The 19,382-nt window shown below is 42.0% G+C and overlaps 1 protein-coding gene across 1 annotated transcript in view; it reads left to right on the top strand.

Annotated features, from left to right (window-relative positions):
• RUFY3 (RUN and FYVE domain containing 3) overlaps window positions 1-19,382 on the top strand; it is a 103,499-nt gene that overhangs the window by 64,982 nt on the left and 19,135 nt on the right. Inside the window, exons 6-12 of the mRNA XM_017501675.2 lie at window positions 385-446; window positions 1,129-1,178; window positions 2,872-3,851; window positions 4,030-4,082; window positions 7,734-7,890; window positions 13,677-13,769; window positions 15,368-15,451. Of these exons, the coding sequence (XP_017357164.1) occupies window positions 385-446; window positions 1,129-1,178; window positions 2,872-3,851; window positions 4,030-4,082; window positions 7,734-7,890; window positions 13,677-13,769; window positions 15,368-15,451 (1,479 nt within the window). The remainder of the gene's footprint in view (window positions 1-384; window positions 447-1,128; window positions 1,179-2,871; window positions 3,852-4,029; window positions 4,083-7,733; window positions 7,891-13,676; window positions 13,770-15,367; window positions 15,452-19,382) is intronic.

Below are 19,382 nucleotides of genomic sequence, written 5' to 3'. Positions count from 1 at the left end.
CCCTTTGTTTAGCTGTATTTTCTGAAACTTCTACAGGGGAAATGTGCTAATTTTTAAAAAGTTATTTCTAAAAATAAATAAGGATTCAGTAGTGGAATACCTGAAATAAGCAAAAGAGAAACTTTAGACCTTATTTATATTAAGTATTCTGTTGACTGTTTTAGTTATGATCTGGTCTTCCAGTCCTATTGACACAAAATCTTGATTTTTTACTTCCAACCCTTGTCAATACTTGATTAAACTAAAAGTAAAACAGTAAATTTTTAATCATAAATGTCTAGAAATTGTCATGACTGTATTATGTTTTGAGTGCCTAGAGACATTTTGTTATGGCTTGTAAAGAATATCTAATTTTATATTAAAATCTGAAAATTATCTCTGTAGGTTGGAGTTATAGATTTTTCAATGTATCTCAAGGACGGGAACAGCAGTAAAGGTAGTGAAGGGTACGTACAAAAAAAATAGGTTTCTTTTCTCCCGATGTAGTATTTATTTTCCTTTGGTAGTATTTAAAGTTTATAACAACACTGTTTTAACAGATTTGCTGAAAGAATTTCTAATCATATAGCTTTAATAAAGTGTTGCCAAAAATATCTGACTATTATGCCTACCATTAAACACTAAAAGGGTTTTTGTTTTGTTTAATAATTTTCCTGCTATGTGGTTCCAGGGGCAAATAAAATAAAAATTTTCTAGAGGATTTCAGTTCTCCATCTCTTATAGTAGATTTTTAAACGTAGTCATTTTGACAAGAGGGATTACTTTCTCAGTTTGCTTAAAATTGGCAATATGAAATATGCACCATGAGGTTATGTAAAATGTTAACATTAGGGGAAACTGAGTGAAGGTACATGGGAACTCTGTACTGCCTTTATACCTCCTCTTGTAAATCTAAAATTATGTTAAACAGTTTTAAAATATTCATTATGATACTTAGTAATTAGAGATCAGAAGCACATCTATACTCTTTATAAATTTAGCCATTAAAAACATAATTAGTCTGATATTTTTAATTTTTGACATTGAGCTAAAATTATCTCACTGTTATTTTGGTAATTGTATAGATATGGGGCCTTAATTTTATCTTTCAACTGAAAAAGCTGGCTGTTTAACTTTTGTCTATTACAGATTAGTTGGTTGTAGAAGTGAACCTTCTTTATCTTCAGTTTGTTTTTCATGTAATAATAAACATTTGGGCCCTGCACAGTGTCTTATGCCTATAATCCCAGCACTTTGGGAGGCCAGGGTGGGGGAATCACCTGAGGTCAACATGGTGAATCCCTTTCTCTACTCAAAAAGCCTGTAATCTCAGCTACTCAGGAGTCTGAGGCAGGAGAATCACTTGAGCCTGGGAGGCGGAGGTTGCAGTGAGCCAAGATCGCGCCACTGCACTGCAGCCTGGGCGACAGAGTGAGACTCCATCTCAAAAAAAAAAAAGAGGAGCTAATCACAGCCCTACGTACAAAAGCTAAAACTGGCCCACACCTGTAATCCCAGCACTCTGGGAGCCCAAGGCAGGAGGATTGCTTGAGCTCAGGACTTTAACACCAGCCTCAGAAACATAGTGAGACGCCATCTCCACAAAAAATGTCAGAATTAGCCGAGTGTGGTGGCACACGCCTGTGGTCCCAGCTACTGGTGAGGCTGAGGTGGAAGGATCCCTGAGCCTAGTTATGATCACACCACTGGCACTCCATTCTGGGTAACAGCGAGAACCTGTCTCAAAAAACAAAAGCTGAACTCTCCAGCTTGACATGATAGTGTAGAGAGAACATTCCCAAGGCAAGAAGTGAAAGCTGCTAGTTTTTTGAGTCCTGGGCCAGAAACGGACACAGTTTCGCTTGCCCGGTATTAAACTGCTCAAGGCAGTGACGGCCCCACCCAGATTCAAGGGAAAGGGAGTCCAGGAGTTTATGGTCATCTTGAATCCACAACACCCACTAATAGCGTCAGGAAACAATTAGCACTTAGCAGTGCAGGTGTGTGGCAGCCCCATTTCATGGAGGAGGAGTTAAATGACACCTCCACGTCACCAGCCTGCAGAAGGCAGAGTCTGCCCGTGAACTTGGGCCCACCATGCTCTTTCTGCACAGGCACCAAAGATTCCTGTCTGTTTTGTCCCCTGCTGGCTTCCTGGCCCTGAGCACTGTGCCTGGCATGTAATAGATATTCTGCAAGTATTTATTTATGAGACAGAGTCTCACTCTGTCACCTGGGCTGGAGTGCAGTGGCACAATCTTGGCTCACTGCAACCTCCGTCTCCTGGGCTCCCAGGTTCAAGCAATTCTCGTGCCTCAGCCTCTTGAGTAGCTGGGATTACAAATGCCTGCCACCACGCCTGGCTAATTTTTGTATTTTTAGTAGAGATGGGCTTTCATCATGTTGGCCAGGCTGGTCTGGAACTCCTGCCTTCAGGCCATCCGCCTGCCTTGGCCTCCCAAAGTGCTGGGATTACACGCATGAGCCACCATGCCCAGCCTTAAAAGTTGTTTTTTTGTTTGTTTGGTTTTTGTAGGGATAGGATCTCACTTTTTTGCCCAAGCTGCTCTTGAACTCAAGCTCAGGTGATCCTCCCATCTCAGCCTCCCAAAGTGCCGGGATTACAGGCATGAGCCACTGTGCTCAGCGAGCTGCAGTAACTTGACTGAAGCCACATGGTGCTGGTGAGGCTGGGACTTCCGGCTGGAACTCAGTCGCAGGTGGAAAGACCCCAGACTCTGTGCTCTGAGGTCTCTCCCATGCACCTTGGCTCTCAGGACAGAGGGTTGGATGGATGGATTGAGTGCATGAGTGAATGACTTTGGCCAGGGGTGGGTGAGAGACTCCTGTACCCCTAGCCTTCCCTCCTGACCCTGTCCTCTCTCCTCCCAGCAGCCATCAAGGGATTCTGGACCACCCGCCCTTCCTTCTCCACCGTCTACTTCCTCTTTGCCATCTTCGTGGTATCCACCGTCTTCCACTGCCACCAGCGCCTGGCTCTAGTGCCCGCACCCTGGGCATACTCAGCCCGTGTGGTCCTGGCCCCCAGACACCTCCCCCAGGAGGGACTGTTCACTATCAACTCCAAGGGCCGCCTGGGGAACCAGATGGGCGAGTACGCCACACTGTACGCCCTGGCCAAGCTGAATGGGCGGCCCGCCTTCATCCCTGCCCAGATGCACAGCGCCCTGGCCCCCATCTTCAGAATTACCCTGCCGGTGCTGCACAGCACCACGGCCAGCAGGATCCCCTGGCAGAACTACCATCTGAACGACTGGATGGAAGAGGAGTACCGCCACATCCCGGGGCGCTATGTTCGCCTCACGGGCTACCCCAGCTCCTGGACCTTCTACCACCACCTCCGCCACGAGATTCTCCAGGAGTTCACCCTGCACGACCACGTGCGCGAGGAGGCCCAGAGGTTCCTGCGGGGCCTGCAGTCCAGGTGGGCGGAACAGGCAACCTTCGTGGGGGTCCATGTGCGCCGGGGGGACTACGTCCGTGTCATGCCGCGCGTGTGGAAGGGGGTGCTAGCTGACCGGGGCTACCTGCAGCGGGCCCTGGACTGGTTCCGGGCCCGTTACCGCCTCCCGGTCTTTGTGGTCGCCAGCGATGACATGGCCTGGTGCCGGGAAACGATCAACAGCTCCCTCGGGGATGTGGTGTTTGCCGGGAATGGCCTCCAGGGCTCACCTGCCAGGGACTTTGCACTGCTGACACAGTGCAATCACACCATCATCACCGTGGGCACCTTTGGAACCTGGGCTGCCTACCTCACGGGTGGGGACACCATCTACCTGGCCAACTTCACACGGCCGTACTCCCCCTTCGACTTGGTCTTTAGGCCGCAAGCAGCCTTCCTGCCAGAGTGGGTGGGCATGGCAGCTGACCTGGGACAGGCTGGACAGAACGGCCTCTAGCTAGCCCTGCAAGTGCCTGGCCTTCATCCTGTGACCGAAGGGCAGTGAGTGAGGGGTGTGGGGCAGACTCTCGACCCCTCACTACAGCTGAATGCGTTTGGATAACTGACTCAACCTCTCTGTGCCTTAGCATGTCAGTCACAAAATGCACAAACCACAGAACTTATACGCCAGTAGCAGCTCGTAGGAACTCAACAAATTCGCTTAGGGCCAGTGCGTTGTGAACACGTGGGAGGCGTCAGCTGCTCACGTTTTCGGTGTGCCAGGAACGTTTGCATTGCTGTACAGTGGAAACGTAGTTTTGCCCTCTCCTTCCTGCAGCAGTGGTAGCAGAGAGCCCAAATATTTTGCACTCACCTCCTGGAATGAAGCAGTTCCAGGCCTGAAGGATAGGGAAACTCGATTTTCTGGGCAACTAGGAATTTTGGCTTTGGAATTAGTTGGCCTCATCATGAAAGAATATGAGAGAAGGGGCTGGACGCGGTGACTCACACCTGTAATCCCAACACTTTGGGAGGCTGAGGTGGGTGGATCACTTGAGGCCAGGCGTTTGAGACCAGCCTGGCCAACATGGCGAAACCCTGTGTCTACTAAAAATACAAAAATTAGCCGGGCGTGGTGCATGCCTGTAATCCCAGCTACTCAGGAGGATGAGGCAAGAGAATCACTTGAACCAGAAGGCAGACGTTGCAGTGAGCTGTGATCACACCACTGCACTCCAGCCTGGGCAACAGAGTATGACCCTGTTAAAACAAAAACAAAATAAAACAAAACACCCTTTCTAAACTGCTTATTTATCTAAATCCCCATTTCTTGACTGACTTCTGAGGCCATGAGGCGGGGCAGCTTTTTCTTTATAGAGTAATAATACTGAATCTCCCCAGAGCCATTTGGAGCCTCAGTCGGCTTCCGTAAGTCCTTGGTGGAGCCAACAGTGGGACGTTGTTACAGTAAGTAGCCAGCCAGCCAGGAGCAGGGAGGAGAGGCCCCCCCAACCAGGAATATCAGGCGACAACATGTGATGGTCGGGCAGTTGTTAACTGTCTCTCTAAAGTAATTGGTTGCCGGCTGGACACGGTGGCTCACGCCTGTAATCCCAGCACTTTGGGTGGCTGAGGTGGGCAGATCACCTGAGGTCAGGAGTTCGAGGCCAGCGTGACCAATGCATGGAGAAACCTCATCTCTACGAAAAATACAAAAGTTAGCTAGGAATGGTGGTGTGCAACTGTAGTCCCAGCCACTCAGGAGACTGAGGCAGGAGAATCGCTCGAACCCAGGAAGCGGAGGTTGCGGTAAGCCAAGATTGCGCCACTGCACTCCAGACTAGCGACAGAGTGAGACTCCATCTCAAAAAATACAAAACAACAACAACAACAAAAAAAACAACTCAGGCTGGACATGGTGGCTCACACCTGTAATCCCAGCACTTTGGGAGGCCAAGGCAGGTATTTCACAAGGTCGGGAGTTTGAGACCAAACTGGCAAATATGGTGAAACCCTGCCTCTACTAAAAATACAAAAAAATTGGCAGGGAATGGTGGTGCATGCCTGTAATCCCAGCTACTGGTGAGGCTGAGGTGGAGAATTACTTGAACCAGGGAGGCAGAGGTTGCAGTAAGCCAAGATCGTGCCACTGCACTCCAACCTGGGCAACAGATTGAGACTCTGTCTCAGGAAAAAAAAAGGAGGGCCAGGCATGGTGTCTCACGCCTGTAATGCCAGCAGTTTAAAAAGCTGAGACAGGTGGATCATCTGAGGTCAGGAGTTCGGGACCAGCCTGACCAACATGGAGAAACCCCGTCTCTACTAAAAATACAAAATTAGTTGGCTTTTAATAATCATTTAAAAAAAAAAATTAGCCAGGCACATTGGTGTGTGGCTATAGTCCCAGCTACTTGGGAGGCTGAGGCAGGAGAATCGCTTGAGCCCAGGAGGTGGAGGTTGNATTGCCTGAACCCAGGAGGCGGAGGTTGCGGTGAGCCGAGATCGCGCCATTGCACTCCAGCCTGGGTAACAAGAGCAAAACTCCGTCTAAAAAAAAAAAAAAAAAAAAAATTTTTAAAATATGTAACATACACAGTTGAAAATTGGTAGCTTTTTGTTTAGCATATATAGTCACATATTTCAGGACTGATCTTGGGTAAACCACTCATTACATTAGTACCTTTAAATTAATCATATCGTCCAGGTGTGGTGGCTCAAGCCTGTAGTCCCAACACTTTGAGAGGCCAAGGCCGGAGGATCGTTTGAGCTCAGGAGTTTGAGACCAGCTGGTAACATAGCAAGACCTTGTCTACTAAAAAACTCAAGAAAACTAGCTGGGTGTGCACCTGTAGTCCCAGCTACCTGTGAGGCCACCCTGGGTTACCGAGTGATACCCTGTCTAAAAAGAAAAAAAAAATACCTATTTTGCTTCCCTGCATTTCTCATTTATACATTGAATTAATAGCATTAATTTACCCTTCACCATTATTACAGTTAATTCGGCAAGTTTTCACCAAGTACAGTAGTTCCCCCTTATGTGGAGGGTATACATTTGGTACTATCTGCAACCACAGACAGTACCAAATCCTACATATACTGTGTTTTTTTCCTCTACATATATACCTGTGATAAAGTTTAATTTACAAATTAGGCAAGGCAGGAGATTAGCAACAATAATAAAATAGAACAGTTTTAACAACAGACTATAACAAAAGAAATATGAATGCAGTGTCTCCCTCAGAGTATCTTATTGTATTATTTTCATCTATTTTTGAACCACAGTTGAGTGCAGGTAACTGAAATCACAGAAAGCAAAACTATAGATAAGAGGAGCCGACTGTAGTTTCAGAACTTTACAGAACATGAAACAGTTTTCTCTCCCTTGAGAAGAGCTATCCAAAAACTACTAGTAATCTCAAGTACTTTGATGTTCTTGTTATGTTAAGACTAGTGAATAATTTTGAACAATAATTAATGTATTCATCAATTATTATCTTGTTTGTAGTTCTCTTATGAAAAAGTAGACATTTTAATTTAAATAAAACTTATGATTATACTGCTATCAGTGACATTTTGAGTAGTCTTGGTTCCACCTAGCAAATTCAGTAGTTTAAGTATATTTTCTCTGGGGACCGAGAACTAATATAATGACTGTAATAAACTATGGAGATGTTAGCCAAGCAAAATATGGTTACAGTTCACAATGAAATATAAACAATGGCACTATTCTTTGCTCTTTCTTTGCATTAGTTTCTTTAACTGTAATTGAGAATACCTAACATAAACGGTTGTTGAAAGGAATACATTCAGTAATGCAAATGACATAATTTAGAAGAGGGCTTGTAAGCACTTAATTCATATAGCCTGTTATGATCATATGTAGACAAACTTTAAAGTTTACTGCATAGGGAATGAACTCTTTTATTTCACTGAATAAATACTTACTGAATTAAAACTCAAATGCCAAAGATACAGCAGTTGAAGCAGACACTGCCTTCTGTAAGATTAGAGGTCAAGAATTGTGAGCATTAAGGCTGGGTGTGGTACCTCATGCCTATAATCCCAGCACTCTGGGAGGCCAAGGCACGCGGATCACTGGAGGTCAGGAGTTCGAGAGCAGCCTGGGCAACATGGTGAAACCCTGTCTCCACCAAAAAATACAAAAATTAACTGGATTTGGTGGTGCGGGCCTATAGTCCCTAGCTTCTCAGGAAGCTGAGGCACGAGAATTTCTTGAACCCAGAAGGCAGAGGTTGCAATGAGCCAAGATTGCACTTCTGCACTCCAGTCTCGGCAGCAGAGTGAGACTCTGTCTAAAAAAAAGGAATCGTGAACATTAGACAATACAATGAAGGCTAAGTGTGAAGGGTTTAAAAAGGACGGTACAGGGTATTGTTCTGTTTTCCAAAAGTGACCATTTTTTTTCTTCTCTTGATAGTGCTACTGTAAACAACCTTCAGGCAAAAGTAGATGCATTAGAAAAATCCAACACTAAACTGACAGAGGAGGTAAGTTTTGTTAATTCTTTGATTGACTTGTAGAATTTAATATGCATTAGTAGAACCAATAATTTTTATGTAACCTTGGAAAGGAAGAACTTGACTTTTCAAATAAAATCAACTGTAATGTGTAACTCCTTATTCTGACTAGAATGGCCAGTTGGCTTATTGGAGGGGTCTCATTTACCCAGTTGGACTGTGTAGGGGCATGTTGCCTGGATGATGAAGTATCTTAGTTTATTTTGTGTGCATATTTTGCCTGGGCTAACCTAGAATAAATGTTTAGCATATAGTACGTTCATCATTTATTCATTCAGTGAACATTTCAGACACTGTTTATGTGCAAGAGCTAGACAAATATTTATATGTGCCAGGCATTGATTTATGTTCCAGATTGGCAAACTCCCCACCCCCTATGTCCTTCTTTTCTTCCTGGGACAATTACATAGATAAGGTAAAGAGTTCTGGTCAGAAGATCAGTGATCTCTGCTTACAAATCATGCTTATGTAAGTCATGTGCTCCTGAGTAAGTCAGTCACTTGACCTCTAAGAGGCCCAGTTCCCTCACTGGAAAATGAGAGTGCTTACAATGCACTTGCCTTTCAGCCTCACGGTTAACTCTGAAGATCAGGTAAGAATAGACAAGAATGTAAAAACTCTTAGAAAAGTCCATAAAATAAGAACAGAAAAATAACCTCATGTTTTACTTCTAATAAAAAGATTTTTTCCCTAACTTGCCAAAGCCTTAGCTAGAGATATTTTTTCTTTAAATAGCATTAGATGTTTTTACTAAAAATACGAAATAACATTATCCAGATGGCAAAGAGTTTACCTTCTTTATTTCTTTTTCTTTTTTTGAGATAGGATCTCGCTCTGTTGTCCAGGCTGGAGTGCAGCAGCACAATGGCTCACTGCAACCCCTGCCCCCTGGGCTCAAGTGATCTCCCACCTCAGCCTCCCAAGTAGCTGGGATCACAGGCACACACCACCATGCCTGGCTGTTTTTAGTAGAGACAGGGTCTTGCCATGTTGCCCAGGTTGGTTGTGAACTGCTGAGCTCAAGCGACCTGCCCACCTCAGCCTTCCAAAGTGGTAAAATTATAGGTGTAAGCCACTGTGCCTGGCCTACCTTCTTCATTTCTGATTATAATGATGCCCTTAAACCCCAATGGGATGAATTTAGTTTAAATAAAATCAAATTAAAACACTAGTCAGGAAGATGCTTTTAATCGGTTTTTCTTTAAAATGAACACTTTCATTGTTACAGTTTTAAAATACCTTTTTTATTACTCTGTGGCTTTTTTGAAGCTCTATGGCCTTCATTTCTGGAAAAAAAAAATTTAATTTTATATATCTTAAAGCTTTAATTTATGCTTATGGTCCTTAGAATCTTATCACATAGGCTTTTGGAATGTTCAGCACAGATTTTTTTACTGTGATTCTGCTGCTACTATATTGAAGCAGTACAGCATAGCAATTAAGCATGATCTGTAAAGCTAGGCTACTTGGGTTCATGTCCTCGCTCTGGCACTTGCTAGTCTTATTTTGTATTTTTTTAATTAAATTTTACTTTTTTTGAGCCAGAGTCTCTCTCTGTCACCCAGGTTGGGGTGCAATGGCACCATCTCGGCTCACTGAAACTTCCATTTCCTGGGTACAAGTGATTCTTCTGCCTCAGCCTCCAAAGTAGCTGGGACTACAGCTGTGTGCCACCACACCAGCTAATTTTTTTTGTATTTTTAATAGAGGAGGGTTTTCACCATGTTTACCAGGCTAGTCTTGAACTCCCTGACCTTGTGATCCACCCACCTTGGCCTCTAAACTGCTGGAATTACATGAGTCACTGCACCTGGCTTTTTTTTTTTTTTTTTTTTTTTTTTTCCCCCCCGAGACAGAGTCTCACTATGTTGCCCAGGCTGGAGTGCAGTGGTATGATCTCAGCTCACTGTAGACACCACTCAATGCAACCTCCGCCTCCTGGTTCAAGCAATTCTCCTGCCTCACTCTCCCGAGTAGCTGGGACTACGGGCATATACCACCACACCTAGCTGATTTTTGTAGAAACAGGGCTTGACCAGGTTGGCCAGGCTGGCCTTAAATTCCTGACCCTAGATGATCTATCCGCCTCGGCCTCCCAAAGTGCTGGAATTATAGGCATGAGCCATTATACCTAGCACTTGCTAGTCTTCTAATCTTTTGCCAGTTACTTAAGCGGTTATTCCTTGATTTGCTTTATCTGTAACATGGAAATAGCAGTAATAATTATTTTATGAGATTGTTGTGTGAAATGGTTTTTTTGTTTGTTTGTTTTTTGTTTTTTTTTGAGACAGAGTTTCACTCTTGTTACCCAGGCTGGAGTGCAATGGCGCGATCTCGGCTCACCGCAACCTCCGTCTCCTGGGTTCAGGCAATTCTCCTGCCTCAGCCTCCTGAGTAGCTGGGATTACAGGCACGCGCCACCATGCCCAGCTAATGTTTTGTATTTTTAGTAGAGACGGGGTTTCACCATGTTGACCAGGATGGTCTCTATCTCTTGACCTCGTGATCCACCCGCCTCGGCCTCCCAAAGTGCTGGGATTACAGGCTTGAGCCACTGCGCCCGGCCGTGAAATGGTTTAATACATGATTAGGGCTTAGAACAGTACCTGGCACATCATAAGCACTCAATAAATATAGTTGTTAATTTTATTCCCTCAGTCGTATGACTTGTCATCCTTAGATTTATTATAATATTTTAATACTAAAAATATTCATTTATTCATTTACTTATTTTACCAATAACACTTATTTTCTTAAATAAAATATGCTTTAAGAGAGCAGATAAGGCTCATTAGTTCTGTCTTTTCTCATTTCCATTTTGGGTTTAAGAGGGCCAGTAAGGCCAGGCACGGTGGCTCACACCTGTAATCCTAGCACTTTGGGACGTCAAGGTGGGTGGGTCACTTGAGGCCAGGATTCCAAGACCAGCCTGGGCAACATGGCAAAATCTTTTCTCAGGAAAAAAAAAAAAAAAACGGCCAGTAGAATAAGATAGGAGACCTCTTTTCCCCTCCTGGGATTTGAACTTGAATGACTGACTAAGAAGAATTAGGCAGATGAAGATATAAATATCCACTTCAGGCCAGGCACGGTGACTCAAACCTATAATCCCAGCCCTTTGGAAGCCAAGGCAGGAGGATCATTTGAGGCCAAGAGTTAAGACTAGCCTGGGAAACAGTGAAACCCCATCTCTACACAAAATTAGCCAGGTGTTGTGGTGCATACCTGTAGCCCCAGCTACTTGAGAGGCTGAGGAGGGAGGATTGCTTGAGCCCAAGAGACAAAGGCTTCATTAGCTAAGCTTGTGCCACCATGTTCCAGCCTGGGCGACAGAGGAGACCCTGTCTCAAATAAATAAATAGATAGATAAATAAATGTCCACTTCATTATTGGTAAAGCTGAATTGGAAAGCCTCCTATATCTGCAGCCATAATCAGGTTTCCTAATAGTTTCTCTTAAATCAAGATTTTCAAACAACCCTCCTGAGGGCAAACTTGAATCTAGAGAAGAGACCAACTTGCCCAGAAGTAGTTTCGTGCACATTTTTAGGCCACCGGATCCGAGAGAGAATTGAGCTTCCAGGCCTGCCCGCAGAAAGCATGAGCTTCTCTGTACTTACCATGTTAGGACAGGAACTGAGCAGAGCCTGCACCTGCTGCTAGTGAGGAGATAATAATTGAGAAGGAGACGAGCCTGGCTGGAGGAGCATGATTGGTTATTCCTCCCAGCCTCATGCAGGCACCTTCACATTTTCTGGAAGTTTTAGTAGGTGCAGAGAAGGGAAAAGTGTTTCTGCCTTGCTTTTTTCTTTTGAGAAATAAAGATATAAATGTTTCCCCATAGCAGTTTACTGCTACTAACATTACCTGATTTTTTTAGGCATTGAAATAAAAAATCTCCTCAATGCTTAATAAGATCTTTTAGCATTAGAACTTTGGAGTTCATTTTTTAATTCTTTTTAGAAATCTATAAAAGATCTTATGAAGAATTTGTCACATGGGTTCCATGGTGTGACAGGACCTATTTATTTATTGATTTTTCTTTCATTTTTTTTTTTAAATTATACTTTAAGTTCTGAGATACATGTGTAGATCTTGCAGGATTGTTACATACATATACACATGTCATGGTGGTTTGCTGCCTCCATCTCCCTGCCACCTACATTAGGTATGCCTCCTAATGTTATCCCTCCCCTAGCCCCCAAACCCCAACTGATCCCAGTGTATGATGTTTCCCTTCTTGTGTCCATGTCTTCTCATTGTTTAACACTCACTTAAGAGTGAGAACATGTGGTTGGTTTTCTGTTCTTGTGTCAGTTGGCTGAGAGTGATGGTTTCCAGTTTCATCCATGTCTCTGCAAAGGACATGAACTCATCCTTTTGTATGGCTGCATAGTATTCCATGGTGTACATGTGCCACATTTTCTTTATCCCAGTCTATCATTGATGAGCATTTGAGTTGGTTCCAAGTCTTTACTATTGTAAACAGTGCTGCAGTGAACATACGTGTGCATGTGTCTTTATAATAGAACGATTTATAATCCTTTGGGTATATATCCAGTAATGGGATTGCTGGGTCAAATGGTATTTCTATTTCTAGATCCATGAGGAATCGCCACACTGTCTTCCACAATGGTTGAACTAATTTACACTCCTACCAACAGTGTAAAAGTGTTCCTATTTCTCTACATCCTCTCCAGCATCTGTTGTCTCCAGATTTTTTAATGATTGCCATTCTAACTGGTGTGAGATGGTATCTCAGTGTGGTTTTGATTTGCATTTCTCTAATGACCAGTGATGATGAGCATTTTTTCATATGCTTGTTGGCTGTATAAATGTCTTCCATTTGAAAAGTGTCTGTTTATGTCCTTTGCCCACTTTTTGCTGGGGTTGTTTTTTTCTTGTAAATTTGTTTTAGTTCTTTGTAGTTTCTGGATATTAGCTCTTTGCCAGATAGGTAGCTTGCAAAAATTTTTTCCCATCCTGTTGGTTGCCGGTTCACTCTAAAGATATTTTGCTGTGCAGAAGCTCTTAAGTCTAATTAGATCCCATTTGTCTATTTTGGCCTTTGTTGCCATTGCTTTTGGTGTTTTAGTCATGAAGTCCTTGCCTATGCCTATGGACAGGACCTATTTATTAAACATTTTAGAAGTAGACATTCTTAACAAATATATCTTTTTCTTACTAATAAGAACATCCTTGAGATAATCTTAAGTTAAAACTTTTCATATAAAAGTAGCAATAAGGAGATATGTTTTATTTTTATTTAGCCTCATCTAAAAATATTCTTGGCCGGGTGTGGTGGCTCATGCCTATAAACCCAGCACTTTGAGAGGCCAAGGTGGACAGATCTCTTGAAGCCAGAAGTTCAACACCAGCCTGGCTAACATGGTGAAACCTTGTCTCTATGAAAAATACAAAAATTACCTGGGCATGGTGGTGGATGCCTGTAGTCACAGGTAGTCAGGAGGCTAATGCATGAGAATTTCCTGAACTCAGGAGGCAGAGGTTACGGTGAGCTGAGATCGCACCACTGCTTTCCAGGCTGGGCAATAGAGTGAGGCCCTGTCTCAGAAAAATAGAGAAAGAAAAATATTTCTCTTGAGTTCCCTGTAAGAACATTTTTATTGGGTTATAGCTTGCTTGCTTTTTAAGAATATACAAGCCTAAAAATTACATACTAGCTGATCATGAATTATCTTAACACTATGTTAATTTTGAAAAGATAAAAGATTATTTTTAAAATTTTATCCACAGCTTGCAGTTGCAAACAACAGGATCATTACCTTACAAGAAGAAATGGAACGAGTTAAAGAGGAAAGTTCCTACATACTGGAATCCAATCGGAAGGTTAATCTTGCTGGATTTGTAAAATATTCATAGAGAGCATATCAGCTTGTTAGTGGTAAAGGAGAGTCTCTAAAGGACTGTTTTAAGCAGCAGGCCTGTATCAAGCACACTGTTTTTATTTGGACTCTATGCATAATTTTGTGATAAAGGTTGTGGGAGGGAGGGTTATGCCCCTTTTCCTACAAGATGCTTCTTGGCTTCACAGCCACCTACATCTGTTTAGAGACTTCAAGAAACAGTCTAATTCAGTTTCTTGTTTTTATGTACTGGTGATTCATACAGTATTTAACAATTTGTTATTTTAAATATACCATTACTTTTACACCATGTTACTGTTTTATAAGAAGTGACACCTCATTTACATGATACCACTAGGAAAGAGCTACCCATATAAATGTACTTTCTGGATAACTTAATCCTTTAAAGCACCAAACTTGTTATACATGTCTAAATCAGAATTTTGTAAACCTTTATGTTTTGTACAATTCCAAGCCTTTCTAATTAAGGACATAATTTAATACTTGTAGCCCTTTATGATGACTGAGGATCATAATTACCAGCATTGACAATTCTCTATTACATCATAGTAGTGCCACTTTAGGAGACTATTGAAGTTGGTAGAGCTTCTGGCGCCTATACTTAAATATTCCCTGATTTCTGTGGATGGTTTTTTCCCGATCTTTTATGTATTCACTAGCATCTTTTACTTTTTACTTATGCTAGTGTTGTTATCATTAGGATGATCTCTCTACTTTCTTTTATCTTCATGCTTATAATCTACTGTCCCTAGGAATTCAAATATTCATAGTTATTAAAATTGTTCTTTTACTAGGCTATGAGACGGAACCAAAGCAGTTTTCCATGACTAAGGTGATCCATCTGCTCAGAATTTTTTTATGACCTGCTTATTTTTATCTGTGATTTTGCTGGATAGTTGAAGATACCAGTTGTGAATTCTCTGGAGATTGAGTCTATTAACATTTAAACCTGTAGCCCTTGGGCCAGGCGCAGGGGCTCATGCCTGTAATCCCTGCGCTTTGGGAGGCCAAGGCAGGTGGATAACTTGAGGTCAGGAGTTCAAGACCGGCCTGGGCAACATGGTGAAACCTTGTCTTTACTAAATATACAAAAATTAGCCAGGCGTGGTGGCGCACACCTGTAATCCCAGCTACTCGGGAAGCTGAGACAGGAGAATCACTTGAACCCAGGAGGTGGACGTTACAGTAGGCAGAGATTGAGCCGCTGCACTCCAGCCTGGGTGACAGAGTGAGACTCCATCTCAAAAAAAAGCAAAAAAAAAAAACCTATAGTCCAACTCATATTTTGAAATGAATACTATGTTATTTTTAGAGGCTGATTTTTAAAACTTCTATCATCTGGTTTGGTAACCTATTTTAGGATTTTAAATAAAGTGTCAGGAAGCCCCCAATTCATCTTACCCTTTAAAAATATACTGGACTTCTTCAGTTTCTTTGTTGTGTTTGTTCATTATTATACCTGCTTCAGTACGATCTTTTTTTCTTACTAAATAGCAATATTAGTCTCTGCTAATTCTGATTAAATCCTTAAATATGTACAATGTTATTTATCTTTTCAAGGGTCCCAAGCAAGACAGAACTGCAGAAGGACAAGCACTAAGTGAAGCAAGAAAGCATTTGAAAGAAGAGACACAATTACGATTGGTAAACTTTGCTTAATTTCTAATAGTTCAGGAATACATTAAAAGGGAACTGACCACTTAGAGGTTTTATTATACAGACCAAGATTAGGAATATCAGTAGTGTTCTGAAAAATTATAGATCCTGTAAAACGGTTTATCTCTTTTTAACACACATGCCTTACCATACTCACAATCTTTTTCTGAGTATTCTCAACAATAAGATTTTGTTAATCTTTATTTTTTTGCTTTTATAGTTTATATTACAAGAATATTAAGTATACAGAACCTGCTTTTTTAAACTATACAGCCTCACTCCTACCTAAGTCCTCCTCCCTGCAAAGATTCTTGGAAGTGGTGGCTCTTCTTTTCTTTACAAAGAATCATTATATAGGATTATGCTATTTTATTTTTAGCAGTTATTTCTGATTTATACTTGGTCTTAGATATAAATGGAAACATTTATCATCCAGTATTGGTCTTAAGTCTTTTAGAATTTAAAAAAAAAAAATACATGTGTGTATGTGTGTGTACACACACACACATATATGTTTATATATATATATATATATATACACACACTATATAATATGTATATACATCTATAGTGTAACACCTCACTGTAATCAGAATGGCAGCTATCGAAAAATTGAAAGTTAAGTGTTGGCAAGGATGTGGAGAAAGGGAACCTTTACACACTATTGGTGAGAATATAAATTGGTATAGCCACTATGAAAAACAGTGTGAAGGTTGTTTTAAAACATTAAAAACCAGGCCAGGCACAGTGGCTCACACCTGTAATCTAAGCACTTTGGATTACACCTGAGGTTAGGAGTTCATGACGAGCGTGGTGAAACCCTGTCTCTACTAAAAATTAAAAAAAAAAAAAATCAACCAGGCATGGTGGCACACTCCTGTAATCCCAGCTACTTAGGTGGCTGAGGCAGGAAAATTGCTTGAACCTGGGAGGCTGAGGCTGCACTCCATCCTGGGTGACAGAGCCAGACTCCATCTCAAAAAATAAAAAATAAACTAATTAGAAATCAATCTAGCATATGATTCAGCAATCCCACTACTGGGGATATATCCAAAGGAAATGAAATCAATATGTCAGAGAGAATCTGCACTCCTATGTTTATTGCAGCACTATTCACAGTAGTCAAGATATGGAATCAACCTTAGTGTTGATCAACATGTGGATGGATAAAAAAAAATGCCGTACATATACACGATGGGATACTACTCGGCTATAAAAAAGAATGAAATCCTGTCATTTGTGGCAACGTGGCTAAACCTAGAGGACATTATGTGAAGTGAAATAAGCCAAACACAGAAAAAGAAATCCTGTATGATAACATTCATTTGTGGAATCTAAAATGTTGTTCTCATAAAAGTAAAGAGTAAGGTGATGGTTACCAGAGGGAGAGAGGGCAGGGGATAGTAAGAGATTTATCAACTGGTACAAAGCTATAGTTAGATAGGAGGAATGAGTTCTGGTCCTGTGTTGCATAGTATGGGATGACTAGAGTTAACAGTAATACATATTTTAAAATAGAAGAGAGATTTGTTGCTTTTTGTTCTTTTTCTATTAATGCATAATAGATGTACATCGTTCCAGGGTACATATGATAATTTAATATACTCATATAATTTGTAAAGACCAAATCAGTGTTCTTGGGATACCCATCACCTTAAATATTTGTCTTTCTTTTTTTTTTTTTGGAAGGGAAATTTGTATTGTTTTAATTATTTTTATGTACAGAAAACTCAACAGTGTACATTTAACCCAGTTTTGTGGCAAGCTCTTTAGCCTTTGCCTTTTCGAGCTTGGCGATGCGAGCTACAGACTTGGGACCTAGGACATTGCTTCCCCAGTGACGGCGGATCTCATCATATCTGTCATTGTAATTGGTTCAGATGGCTTCCTCCAGCTTAGCCAAAGCACCTTTGTCTTCCGAGTTAACCTGTGTAAAGGCAACAGTGGTGCAGGTCTTTCTGTGGACTAGACGTCCCAGTCTTGCCTTCCCCTTAATAATGCAGTAAGGGACTCCCATTTTACAACACAGGGCAGGCAAGAAGACAGCCAGCTCAATGGGATCCGTGTTGTGTGCAGTCACCACCAGCTGAGCTTTCTTGTTCTCCACCAAGGTGGTGACAGTGTTAACTCCTGCTCGAAGGACAGGTGGTCTCTTACTGGGGACGTCCCCTTTGCCAGCCGCTTTCTTCTCGGCCCAGGCCAACAGCCTTTGCTTCTTCTCTTGCTTTGTCTCTGGTCAATACTTGAGGGCCAGCTTAAGCAGCTGAGTAGCTGCTTGGCATTCCAGGATCTGGGTGAACCGGTTAATTGCAGGGGGCACTTTCAGCCACTTACAGAGGATGGCTCTCTGCCGCTGCAACCTGATATAGTGGGGCCATTTCACAAAGCGGGTGAGGTCTCTTTTGGGCTGGATGTCCTGTCCAGTGCCAAAATTCTTAGGCCTTTTCTTAAACAGGGGATTCACCACTTTCTTAGCCTCCTGCTTCTTCACGACAGCAAGGACTGGAGCCACCTTCTTCCCCTTGGCCTTCTTTCCTGTTGGCATCTTGGGCGGCGGGACGAGCTATTTGTCTTTTCTTTATTCTGGAAAGAACAGAGGCTTTTGAATGTTCTCATCACAAAGAAATGATAAATTTTTAAGATGATAGATTTGTTCATTTCTCAGATTTGGTCATTACACAATTTTTATATTATGAAAACATCATGTTGTACATCATAAATATGTACAGTTATGTGTCAATCATACTTCTTTTAAAAAAAAAAAGGACTTATATTAAGGATTACTATTCCTGTACTGGATTTTAATAACCCCCGTTATTAACATATTAAATCTTCCTGGAGTTTCGATAGTATGACAAACATAGGGACCTCCCCACAATGTCTCTAAGAATAAGGAAGAGTCTGAAAATAAGGGGTGACTTAACTTGTACTAAAAAATTATTACAGGCCAAGTGCCATGGCTCACACCTGTAATCCCAGTACTCTGGGAGGATCACTTGAGCCCAGGAGTTTGCGACCAGCCTGGGCAACATAGGGGGACCCCATCTCTACAAAAAATACAAAATTAGCCATGCTTGGTGGTACATGCCTGTATTCCCAGCTACTTGGGAAGCTGAGGAGGGAGATCACCTGAGCCCAGGGAAGTTGAGGCAGCAGTGAGCCAAGATTGCACTGTATTGCAGCCTAGGTGACAGTGAGACCTTGTCTCAAAAAATATACATGTATTACAAGTTGACAGCATATAACAATTTCAGATTTTTTTTTTTTTTGAGATGGAGTGTTGCCGTGTCACCCAGGCTGGAGTGCAGTGGCGTGATCTCACCTCACTGCAACTTCCACCTCCCAGGTTCAAGCAGTTCTCCTGCCTCAGCCTCCAATTAGCTGGGATTGCAGGCGCCCACTACCACGCCCAGCTAATTCTTGTGTTTTTAGTAGAGACAGGATTTCACCATATTGGCCAGCCCATTCTCGAACTCCTGACCTCATGATCCGCCTGCCGCAGGCTCCCAAAGTGCTGGAATTACAGGTTTGAGCAACCATGCCCGGTAGAATTTCAGAGTTTTTAAAAACACAGCAGTATTATTTTAACATCCTTAAAATAGCATTTTCCTTCTATGTGTTTGTGAATGAGATCTCAAAATGTAATACTTTTCATAAGAATACAGAAATAATATATGTCAGCATTTTAAGGAGTATGATTCATTTTCCATAATGCTAATCTTGTAAACCAGGAATCTCAGTGAAGTGGCACATAATAAAAATATTAAAATTTTTCACATCATTTTATAACAGTAAGACAAATGTTTGATAAGAAGGAAAGAAACTAAGAAAGTAGGTGAGGGCCTAGGTGAGCCCAGGGCACAAGGTAGATGCAGAAGATCCTCAGGTCTTTGTATCTTTGATCTTCCAAATAATGTTG

This window comes from Cebus imitator, unplaced genomic scaffold (genome assembly GCF_001604975.1).
Source record: "Cebus imitator isolate Cc_AM_T3 unplaced genomic scaffold, Cebus_imitator-1.0 Scaffold283, whole genome shotgun sequence".
In the NCBI taxonomy this organism is placed as follows: Eukaryota; Metazoa; Chordata; class Mammalia; order Primates; family Cebidae; genus Cebus; species Cebus imitator.
The sequence above is the reverse complement of the archived record's forward strand: the minus strand, read 5'-3'. Positions and strand labels throughout refer to the sequence as shown.